We start from the raw sequence: 12,820 nt of genomic DNA on the forward strand, positions 1-12,820 counted from the left end.
TCGAGGACAGGATGTGGGGTGGGTGTGGAGGGATGTGGGCGGTATGAGTCAGTGTGCAGGTAGGTATGGGGGGGACTGTGGGTGTGGGGGCTGCTTAGGAGGGGTAGGTCCCCTGCATGAACACTGTGTGCCCATGGCAGCTGTTGTCCCCGCTGGCAGCGGTGGGAGCATGGTGGTGGTGGTAAGTGGGGAGCTTCTGTAGATGCCACCAGTGCTGTTGGCGGTGGGAGGAGGGAGGGGCAGGTGGTGAGCACCAACCAGGAGTCAGCAACCACCCACAGACGCCACTGACAGCATCAGCAGTGGCCAGCGACAATTGCTGATTGCCTGCAGATGCTGCTGCCACCAGCAGCAGGGTGGGGGGGTGGAGTGGCAAGCGGTGATTGCCTGCAGGCACCGCCAACTGTGTTAAAGTTTTGTTGTTTAAGGACAGGTACTCTGAATGTCAGTGATGAAATGTCCACGGAGGTTAAAAGCATTCACTAGTTACAGGCTTTTGAATTTTTTTCCTTTTTTTCCTCAATTGATCTAATCAACCCACCTTTTTCCCCTCTCTTAACAGCATCTCCTTCCAGGGTCCCTTTCCTCTGTATATAAAACACTTTCTTTCTGCCTGTCCCATAGCATCTGCCATATCATTTGATAAAGCAGGCTCTTGCCTATGAAAGCTCATGCCCTACCTTCTGCTGGACTTCATACTAACATACTATTTTAAGTAGTAGTAGAAGCATATGTTATTTCTAAAGCTAATTTCTTCAAACATGTTAATGTCACCGTAGACTATCAAGGCAAGTTTGCAGTTTTACAGTTAAACATGGTATTTAAAACCACAGCACCCATGCAAAAGAGCTAAAGGTAGCAAAGGTGAAAAATAGTTCACCTAGTTCCATGTTCATAAGCGGAATAAAATATCCCCTTATGCTGTATGCATCCATACCTGCAGCTACACCAAATCTATGCTAAAGTTTTCATTCAAAAGGGTTTAAAGGAGACTGTGATCATATTAGACCAGTGGTGCTCAACCTTGTGACTCCATGGGCTGGATGAGTGGCATGGGACTGGTCTGCATGCCAGATCTAGTATGGGGCTGGTATGCAAGGTCAGTCTGCAGAGTGACCGCGTGCACCAACCGAAACCATACACTGGATCCAGCCACAGAGCAAGGCCACATGCTGGCACAATTTGACTGTGGGCTGTAGCATTTGGCTTGTAGTGTGCCTCACAAGTCCAAAGATTTGGTGATGGCATTAACTGGTATGGCAAATTTGTGATCCTGCTAGCTGAATGACAAGGCCCAGGCAGCTCAATTCAATCCGTGGGCTGGAGGCTAAGCACCGTTGTATTATACCGTATTTAAAACATTCACTGCTCTAGAAATCCATCAAGTTCTGAATGTTAAGAGTATCCTGGGCTTCTTGTATCTCTCACACTGATGCTTAGCACATCAAACTCCAACCAGATGAATGGGCAGAAAAACAGGAAAACAAAATAAGCAGTACAGAGATCATTCAGCAAGACGCAGTTGTGTTGGAACTTCTCTTTTCTAGGTTATGGCATCTATTCATTCACCTGTGTGACAGCTACACATTTCTTTTTCACCGAAAAAGGAACAAAGATAAACTTCTGCGTTTCATCAGATAAACAGACTTTAGGCTGTATAAACAAATTTAAGTCTAACAGCCAATGCTTTGAATCCGGAAGGAAGGAACACTCACTTTTGTTTTCAAGACTAAAATTTGTTTTTTCAAAATGACATTGTCTCCTAGAGTTTTTAGGAAAAAGACTATTTTTATTTATTTTCCAAATATTCTTCAGCTAGCTGGATAGGGAAAGGCTCCAGTAACAATGAAAGTTTTTTTCAATCTACTCGCACACACAGAGTCTTCTTTTGGTGAAAAATGGTGGGCAGTGTTATACAGTGCTGTGTTCATGGTACTTCAAAGACAAAACAACAAGCCCCTGCACTGTGTAAACACAATACTATAAAAAATAACTGAAAGAGGAGAGGGAACAAAGCTACAATAACTTTAATATAAACAAGTTGGTATCTAAGCATACAATCTTTTAAATGCAGGATATTCTGCATTTGAAAGATTGTTTAAATATATCCCAACCATGAAGTTGGTTCAATAAAAAAATATCACCAGTAAAAATCCTTACCACTTGCTTATTTCCTTGGACCATCACAGCTACATCACTCCAAGCAGCCTGTTAAAATTAATCCCCGTTTTACTTTTTGTGAAGTATTAGAACTTGTGATAAGTCATTTTACCCCTTGCTTTAATTTTCTGTATTATATTGTTGTACATACTCCCAAAAAGTGAAGACATCAAGATTCATGCAGAGCTAGCTACCGTAGGTATCTTCCACATTTATGCAATTTACTCTTACATGTTGAAGGAGAAATTCTGAACTTTTCCAGCATGACAGATATTAATATGAAAGCTTGTCTCAGACTCCTAACCCCTTGCTTGCAACTGGATAACTCCCTTTAGCAACTTCAGCCGCTGCTTACATGGAAAAATTACTTTTGCTGTCTCCTAATGCAATTTAGCAGCTGGAAACAAGGACCAGAGCCAGCACCATGTGACCATCCAGCTAACCATGCACTGCCACCACCAACTGCTCAGCTGAATGTCAACAGACCGCCAGCAGCCTGACAGTCTACAGCTAAAAAAAATCTGCATTATGAAAAAGAATCATCTAAGGTACTAAAAGAATTTTGTACCACTTTTAACAGACAGAAAAAATAAGGAGGGAAAATATTAATATATTTGTATATTTCCTACCCGCCCTTCTCAAAACTAAAATAGAAAAGAAAAACACCTCCATACCCCTCTAAAACACCCACCTGAAAGTGCCACTGGGTTTTTTTTACTTAGATCTGGGAATGCTCAGTGAGACTTCTGCAACCTCAACTGCCTTTCATTCCACGGTGTACCTCTTTTATGGCCTGAGAACACCATGCTGAGACTGATATGTTACTTTTATGAACCCTTACAGATCTCAAATTAAAGGAAGACGACAGTTGTTTTTTGCCTCTGAAAAATGTTCACTTCCTAGTATGAGAAAAAGCTAAACATTTTTCTGCCACTTGTTATATTAGCAATTTCCATGAATTGAAGAATCTTGACATTTGATACTGCTAGTCCCTCAGTTATCCCCTCTGTTAATGAGCTAAAAATCTTTCCACTCTAGAAGTTTTATTGGGACTACACTGCATCTAAGTGACAAAGGGAATTCAACAGTTTAGGTTAAGTATATGCTGCTGAAACAAATGGAACAAGACATATCAGGTTCACTGATGAGTAAAAATGCTTAGGAAATGAAATAAAGAGAGCAAACGAGAAATTAAATCCATGCACTCTGGTCCTTAGCTGCCTCATCTCAACACAGCAAACATATACACAGTTAAATGAGGTGCATAAAGACTGTAGCTTTCTGTCAAGCTGGAGAGTCACAACAGAGGTAAGGTTTCTGAAAAGGACATCTTTATTTAATTTTCTATTTTTTTGCTTCTCTGGCTTGTGCAAATGAAGACTGCATCCCCAGCAGGAACCTTAATCTGAAATTTTAACGTTTGAAGGCTCAAATACAGAATCAGCTCGCTCTCCTTCATGAAGGATCCCACTTAATGTCTGAAATCTTTCAACACAAATCTAGACTGCTGTCATCCACAATCAAGTTCTAGACTGTAACAGTCAGCACAGAAACTGCTTTTACAAAACCTAACCTTTAGTAGGAATCAGCAATCCCTATGGTTGTCACTGGGATTTTACTGCCCCCCAACCCTTTACATTAAACAGTTCAGAGTCCTTACTCACTTTTCCCTTCCAGTATTAATACTACGTGTACTAAAGAAACAGCAGCATCCCTGTTTTTCTCTTTGTACCAACAAAAATATTTTAGTTGATAGAAGAATAATTTTGAAGATTTACACTTTACATGCACAAGAATTCTTACACAACCCAAACCATTCTTTTTTTATACTGTATTTTTCATACATGACATTTCATAAAGCTGTTTCTTCTGCTTCTACCCTGAGATCCATGACTTTTTCATTAGCATCAAGATGCATGTTTATGTGTTTTTAGTACAATCACTCTTCTTCCCACTTGCCCTCCAGCAGCAAGATAATACATTCTCTCTCAATAATATGACATATCCACCAACAATAACAGTACTATTCTAACACCCCAGTCACTGGCCAGGACTTCTCTGTTCTAGGTACTACCTATAAAACAAAAAGACACTGTCCCAAAGATCTTATAGTCAGAGTAATTATGGCCCTCTTCACTATAGTATCTGAGTTATTTAAGAAAGTTCTATTTAATGAGAAGAAACTTCCTAGCCATTACAGCACTGAGACTCTAAAACAGCCTCTTACTTGGTAGTGGTGGCGGCAAATCCTTCCATCCCCTTTTAAGATGGAGGTCTGTAAGTTTATGAAAGAGGTTACAGTACAATGGAGATCACCAACATTTGGGTGGGTTACAAACAATTCATAGCAGGTTGCCCAACTTAGCTGTTTGCTGCAGCTGCTACTTCAAAGGACACTGCCTCTATGAGCAGCTGGGGCACCTCGGTAGCCTTGCACAGTTGTCTGCTACAGCTATGTAAACTCGCAGCAAGTTGACAAACCCTCATCTTTATAGGGGGGTAAGGAATCCAAGCCTGCAAAGAACCCGGGTCCTAACATATATAATGCATGGGCATAAATTCAATAAATCAGGTACTTAAACTCAGTAGTTTAACTCAATACGTATACGGATCCATGTAAGTGACACAAACTTACACCAAGTTCACACAGGTCATATGCAACCCCTTAAGAAATAGTTGTTATGCACATATGCCTGCCTGACTAACCTTGTTTCTTTTTATGACCAGGTCACAAAATGCTTAGACACAAGAGTTGAGGTAGATGTCATCTACCTAGACTTTAAGAAGATCTTCGATACCGTATCTCATTCTATTCTTGTAAATAAACTGACAGGCTGTGATGTAGATGATTACATGGTCAGGTGGGTGGCAAATTGGCTTAGGGGTCACACCCAGAGAGTGGTGGTGGACAGGTCGATATTGACCTGGAAAGATGTGGGCAATACAGACTCGCAAGGCTCAGTCCTTGGACTGGTGCTATTCAATGTTTTCATCAGTGACTTGGACGAGGGCGTAGAGGGCACCCTGTCCAAGTCTGCAGATGATACCAAATTATGGGACAAAGTTAACACACCAGAGAGTAGGTAACGGGTCTAGGAGAATCTGGACAGGTTGGAAAGATGGGCAGAACGAAATAGGATGCAGTTCAACAAAGACAAGTGCAAAGTGCTGCACCTAGGCAAAAAGAACCACCAACACACTTACAGGCTGGGGGGTGACCGTCTCAGCAGCGGAAAGGGATCGTGGAGTCATGGCTGACTCCAAGATGAACACGAGTTGTCATACAAAGTGATCAACAAGGCTAACTGCACTTTATCATGCATTAGCAAATGCATGAAGAACAGGTCCAGGGAGGTGATGCTTCCCCTCTATGTGGCACTGGTCAGGCCGCAGTTGGAGTACTGCATCCAGTTTTGGACGCTACTCTTCAAGAGGGATGCGGAGAATCTTGAGAGGGTTCAGAGCAGGGCCACTCATATGCTCAGAGGCCTGCACCTAAGGCCCTACAAGGAGAGACTGAGGGACCTAGATCTCTTCAGCCCTCGCAGCAGAAGGCTGAGAGGTGATCTTGTGGCTGCGTATAAATTCATCAGGGGAGGGCAGCAGGGAATAGCAGATGCTCTATTTACTAGGACCCCCCCTGGAATAACTAGGAACAATGGCCACAAATTGACAGAGAGCAGATTTAGGTTGGACATTAGAAACAACTTCTTCATAGTAAGGGTTTCCAGAATCTGGAATGGGCTTCCAAGGGAGGTGGTGCTCTCTCCTACCTTGGGGGTCTTCAAGAGGAGACTGGACAAGTACCTAGCTGAGGTTGTCTGACCCCAACACTTTTTCTTGCCTGTGGCAGGGGGTCAGACTCGATGACCTACTGAGGTCCTTTCCAACCCTAACACCTGTGAATCTACATGCAGCTCGTGCATGTGATTTCATACAGGTATCAAATAGTTCCTTCATCACATGTTCCAAAAACGGTGGAGAAAGGCTGCCACAGAGGAAAAAATAAGAGTACTAGCATGCATAATAACTGCATCAATTTCAAATTATACTGATATATAGCATCACTTATATCTGTATGCTTTTGTAGCAGTACAAGGATATGAAAACTGTTGCTTCTTTAAACCTCTTTAATTCAAGGTTAAATGTATCGCCATTTTGCTAATCTGCTTCACTACAGAAGGATAAAACAGTTATAGTGTTACAGGTGATGTGTGCTGAACAAGAGATCCCCCTTCACTTCCAAAGCAGCTAAAGTCTGTTTTGCCCACAGCCTAAGCTTCTTCAGGATTCCTTGCAGCACAATAAAAACAGCATTATCTTGCATTTCTGTACCATCTGTCACAAAGATGGCAATAGTTTCATTAAAAAAAAAAAAGCAATGCGATTATCCTCACAATCCCAATACCACAGGTAAATCATACAAACATCCCATTATATAGATGCAGGAGGCAAGACATGGGAAGTACTTTTCTAAACTTGCACTGGCATTCAAGGCAGAAACAGAAATAAAATCCCAGTTTACCAATTCCCAGCTGTATCGTCTGGTAGCAAACTAGATAACCATACCTCTTGCAGTCTTCCAGTACATTTGTCTCTGTTTTTATCACATTCCTCCTTTTTTTCTATGCTTATGTCATGTTACAACAGAAGACAAAACAAAGACAGAAACATGACAGACCTTCCTTGTTCACGGTAATGCCAGTGCTAATACTTAAGTCCTTCTGTAGGTAAAGTTAAATGCCAGTACCGATACAAAGCAATTCAATATAATCCTCAAAAGTTAACTAATTAAAAGAAGTCTATACTGCCATCCTATCAGACAGTGCCTACTTCAGCAATAATGCACACTGTTGCTTGAGATTCAGAAACAAACATCTCCGCCATCCGCCTAACGGAGGATCGATGGATGATAGTACATGTCCTTCAGTTATTAAAAATAGTCCTTGACCTATCATACTCCCTTCACATCCCACCCTGCAACCCAAGAAGAAGCTCAAATGCAATATTCAAGAGCGTTTCAACTGTTCTCAAAACAAGACAATCAATGGAACTTCTCCGCCATCTGGTTTTCTTTTTCTTCTTCTTCCTTTGTGTGACCTTTCCTTTTCTTTATTAGTCTATCGTTTTCCCCCACACTTTTTTATCATTTTGACCTTCTGTGCAACTTGTCCATATTGCCTAATTTTATGGCTTGTTTTTGCATTTATTTTTAAAAAGAAGACTATGTGGAGCAACTTACACAGATTACACGCTGAAGAACCACAGAGGAAAATTAATCACTACCCTTACCCATTTCCTACACACCAATATAAACTATTTTGAGTGCTCCATGAAATAGGAAACTGGAACTTATCAGTTTCCCTCTGAAGACAGCTCTCTAATGTGGTATAGAAATGGAAAATGACTAGGAATATGTGACTTGAGTTTTCCCTTCCCCAGCAAGTACTTTAGACACAGAGGCTTCTCTAAAGGAAACAGTCTGCTCTGTGTGTGAAGCTCTGCTGCTGTCAGTTTGGGTGGCCAGAGTGTGGCAAGCATCCCAGCATCCAGAGCACACCAGGCAGCCGTCTGTATTTGGCTACAAGTCACCAGTTGAGAAGGACTGGCTCTAAGGGCTTCTGCAGGCCAGAAGCTTTCAGTCCCATATGACCCTCCCCTGCCTCAATCATTTTTATTGGAAGATTTTTATGTCATGCTTATCAAAATAACTCTCATAATGTAAGCTTTGTAATGAAATAAAAAACAGTTTTTATTCGTAAAGATAATATTCTGGATACATTTCTATCAGCAGCAAACAGTTAAAAAGATTCTTTGTAAAATTTGGCTAGACATTTCATCCCGAACACTGACAGGCTATTCTATGGTGCTGTTCCATTTCCCTGACACGCTCCTGCCCCTCTTTTTTTTTTAAAGACAGGAAAAGGAAAGACACATGGCACATTGTAAGCCTAAAAATCTATTCAAAGAACTTTGCAGCATCATTTCAATGCTTGGGACAGAACTCTCTGATTTCTGATTTTAAATGCACAAGTTTAGAGATTTATACCTACCAACATACAAACCAAAAACTATTGGCAAATAATCAAACAATTTATTTGGCATGTCTCTTCAACACACTATATAATTTCATAACACACAGCAGCAACGGGCACAAATTCTGTTTGCTATCACTTAAAATGAAGGAATGATTGCCGTCTAGATTTCACTACCTTCATGAAAAAAGATCTAATATCTATAAAACCATCAATCTCAGTTTCTCTGAACCCACATGGCAAACTCCAGCCATCACCTCACACAGGAGAGGAAACACTTTCTCTGACAATGAAGAAGAACTTTAGTTTTAAATCGTTATTCTTGAAAAAACAAATTAGATTTTTAATTACTAAGGAAAAGCTAGATTTCGTTTACTTTAAAAAATGTCCTAGGGAGATGGTGCAACAGTTGTGGCTTATGTGAACTGTGAAGTTACATCATTCTTTACAGTAAAAGAATTAAAAGCAAGTAGTATAGATATCAAAAACATCTGTTTAAGTTTTATTTCCAAACTGACCAAAGAGAAAAAGTAAGCTAAACAGTTCCAGGACAGAATGTTTCTTAACAAAGTAATCCTTTATTTTAATACATTCCTCCATAAAAGGAGGATCTCTCTTCTGCCCAGGATCATAATGGGGAAAACAACCCTCCCAGTTTTACATTTACAATTTCTATCCACTGGTTAGAAGAATTAGAGCCCTGCTATCAGATATCCATGCTCTAAAGTGTATTAGTTAAAGACAGTTTGAGATGGTAAAAGAAAAGCAATTTATTTAAAAGAAATACCTCTTCTCCCATTGTGAAGTAAAGCTGTCTTTCTACAAGTAAGTGTCTAAGAGTACTGCAGTCCTCCCACTTCCTTGTAATAGCTGAACTCATTAACTCTGCAAGACCAAGCCTAAACTGAGTCACACTTCTTCAGGCCCTCTGAGGAAAACAAAGCTTGCATTTGTTTATTACACAGGAAGCTGGGAACTTTTTGTAGCTTTGCTTACTTTAGGGTAGAAGTTTCCTCTTCCAGATCAAAAACTAGACTCTACTGGCTTCATGCACATGACAGCTAGAAAAGGCAACATAAGCAGGGATGTGCAAAAATTTTGTAAGCAGCCCAGACACAAAACCTTCTAAAAAATATTATAAGGAATTTGGAAAATTAATCTTTTTAAATGTCAAATTCCAAATACATTGTTTTCATCAACTCAAATGCAAAGAATTAAAACTTCACCCGATATAGCTTTAAAAACTTAAGGAAAAGTAAAGATGAATCACTCCCAGCAATTCCCTCATCCACAAAAAACCCAAACAACTTAACGTTTCATCTACCCCATATATACATTTATGCAAATTAAAGAATGACTGAAAATAGGATAAGACAATATAAGCTTATTTGAATAAATCAGAAAACAATAACCATATTGGCTATAAATTATACTTAGGAGATTCCAAAATGCTATAAACACTTCCCAGTTTTATTTGATCTCTACAGCAGGTTCAGCAAGCTTTGTAATATGTTGCAGAATTTCACGACACATGCACGCAAACATGCATGCAATGGGTATAACACACACACGCGCACGCACGCCAACTATTAAAATGCAGCCATCTCTGAATAGGAAAATGCACCAAGTAATGTCAGTACAATGCAACACAATTTAGAGACAAAAAAGATACAGAAAACTTTACCAGTGAAAAACCTGGTTGAAGGAACTGGGTGCATTTAGTGTAGAAAAGAGAAAACCCAGGAGAAATCCTGTAGTCTTTCAATATCTAAAGAGGAAATTTCAATATTTTAAAGAGGAAAACAGTTAAGTGTCCCCTTAGCCACTGAAGAAGGACAAAAAAAAAAAATAAAAATCAGCATCAAAATCAGCATCATTTGAATTTGCATCAAAGAAGACTTGATTTGAATATGAGAGAAAATGTTCTACTTATCAGAAAGTGATGAAATGCTACGATAGAGGTGCTTCTACATGACGCTTGCTACTATAGGGACGCTTGTACCCATGGTGGGTTTTTTACTGTGACGATTAAAAACCCACCTTTTCAATTTAGGGGCTTCCATCACTGTTACAGTGAGAAGCCTCATCGTTTTTTCCCCCCCTCAAAGCCTGCCCACCTCTTCAGCGGCCAGGGTCAAGCGGTTTTTAAGTCGTGGAGATTTTGAAGGCCCGGCTAGACAAAGTCTCAGCTGGGATCACCTTGTTGGGGATGGTCCTGCTTTGGGGCCAAGAAGCCCCTGAGCTGTGGGGGCCCCAGTCCTTTCCTTCATAGGGGCAGCATCCCCAGGCTTGTCCAGGTGAGCTGCTAGTGGGTCAGATACTACCTCCACTCAGAGGCAGCAACCACCAGATCCAATTCTTCTCTGAGTCTGCCCAGGGAGCAGCACCCTGTGCACTGTCCCTGCCACTGGGGACCACCCAGGAATGGGTTGCCTTGCGTCTGGGACAGCACGGGAAGACAGAAGGAGGGCAGCTTGATGTGCTGCCGGCCAGGGAAGGAGGAGGGGATGGTGCATGGCATACTGGAAGCCCAGGCAGGCTCAGGGAAGCGTTGGATTGTGTACCTCCAAGCTGGAGCAGCCCACCCAGGCAGTCCCAGAGAATGCCGTCACCGCAGACAGAAGGACCGGGGCCGCCCGCAGCTCAGGGGCTGCTTGGCCTGCTGGCAGCTCACCCCCCAGCCACAGGAGAGGCAGGCAGTCTCAGCAGGGAGGGGTGGAGGGGGGAAGGATCAGGCCCCTCAACATTTCTATCACTTCTGCCTTCAGCCCACCTCTCCTGCGGCTGGGGGGTGGGGGGGGGGTGAGCTGTAAAATTAAAGGCTGTAATGTTACAAGTAGCTATGTTGCAAACTAAACTGCGGATGTGGTTTAGTTTGCAACAAACTCATTTAAATTGCAAAAAACCCCGTACATGCAAGGCGCCACACAATTAAACTACAAAAACAGGCCATTTTCTTCATGTGTACAAGCACCTTAGACTTCTAAAAGAGATTTGAGGGATTGGAGGCTTAAGACTACAGGAGGCAAACTTCCATAAGGGATGGTCCAGGTGCATTGAATCCCATCTCAGAGCAAAGGCAGGGGAGGATGACCTTTTTAAAAGGTCCTTCCAGGCCTATAGTCCTAAAATTTGTGAATTATGAAATCAGATAAACAGATCAGGACTACCTCACAAATGTATTTAACTGCTGGGAAAAAGACATATGGAAATTTAATAACCAAAAATTTTCAAGACATTGGTTTCACATCTCATACAAAAGGATAGCACATCTATGAACCCAGTACTGCTTCAATACCACTCTACAGAACAGGTTTAGTAATGATTTACAGGGAAGATCACCACATCCTGATTCAATAAACCACTTCCTGGATGTTTTAGTTGCAAATTTCCACTAAAATTATTTTGAGGTCATAATGCAATATATTTGCTTCAGTTTCACTTTTAGAGAAAATAGATTTTAGGGTGGGGAAAACCCACATCACATTATAATGATAAGTGATTCAGTCAGCTATATTTTTTATTATCTTCTGTTAAAGAAATTTCAAGAAAACTAAAATTACCAATTAATGGAAAATTTCCAAACGGATAAGAAGAGATAACTATATAAACTTTTACTCTAGTTGTATAATAAGATTTTTTTAGGCAGTCCTGTTCGAATTATGTACCACAGGTCACTTGAACAGTCAGAAATCTCCTTAATGCCTCAATGAATACGAAGATTATACATGCAATTTCAAAGCTCAGTTAGCTAGGTCGTTTTCTTATTTGTGCTAGGCAGCTATCCATGCTTTTATTTTTCAGGTTCACAAGTACAAAGAAGAAAAATATCTGCTCATTAAGACATTCTTCAGTTTTGAAAAAGTTGCAAAAGTAACAGTACAGACATATAATTAAAAATAATTAGCACTATCACCTTCCTCGTAAGTTAAAATACTCAAAGAAAAAACAAATATGAACAAGGAATGAGCATTCATTTCAAGCTAAGACATATCATAAAAATATTAGGACACTATACTACTGCTGCACTGTATTTCAGCCATCTGGTTCCTTAAGTCATAATATAGTTCATTCCTGTCTACACTGGCCAGGAAAATCATCCTAGCACTTCTTTAGGGGAAAAAAAAAGACATTTAAATAAGTTGTTTCAGGAGAAAACTTTATGATCAATGTATTGCTTGCTAGATTTTATTTAAATAAAGTCACATTGCAATTATTGTAAGAATTATACAGTCAGCCAATTAACTGGAAGCTTACCAAATAGTAAATACAAAAAATGGATTCACTGTACTGGGGTTGGAACCCGAAATAAATAGAGCCGACTCCATAAATCTAGCTTATGCCCCAACAGAAGTTCTCTGAAACTCAGCAGTATGAAAATTAGTGTAACTTTTGCCCAAACAAAGCCTGGGAGCTTCCTGGCTGATTCATCCTGACATACTTCTCTGATTTATTTTCCAAAAGAATAAAAAAGAATCATAGGCCCCTGGCAGATGTAACAAATAAAATGAGATTAATCTGTTAATCATGCCATAAATAGTAATCCTTGCCACACATTTAAGGAATTAACAGCATGACAAAACTGAGAACTAGCCACAAAAATATTCCACAGAAGATGTGTAACA

At 40.5% G+C, this 12,820-nt stretch overlaps 1 protein-coding gene across 6 annotated transcripts in view; it reads right to left on the reverse strand.

Annotated features, from left to right (window-relative positions):
• Positions 1–12,820, reverse strand: part of SH3KBP1 (SH3 domain containing kinase binding protein 1) — a 470,950-nt gene that overhangs the window by 169,670 nt on the left and 288,460 nt on the right. Inside the window, exon 1 of one of the 6 annotated variants that reach the window (XM_019524801.1) lies at positions 8,983–9,065. The exons of the other annotated variants lie outside the window; for them this stretch is intronic. Coding sequence (XP_019380346.1) covers positions 8,983–8,994 — 12 coding nt within the window. The 5' untranslated portion in view covers positions 8,995–9,065. Of the gene's footprint in view, positions 1–8,982; positions 9,066–12,820 lie in introns of those variants that run through there. 6 annotated transcript variants of the gene reach the window in all.

Source organism: Gavialis gangeticus, unplaced genomic scaffold (assembly GCF_001723915.1).
Source record: "Gavialis gangeticus isolate Ggan-Ray unplaced genomic scaffold, GavGan_comp1, whole genome shotgun sequence".
NCBI lineage: Eukaryota > Metazoa > Chordata > Crocodylia > Gavialidae > Gavialis > Gavialis gangeticus.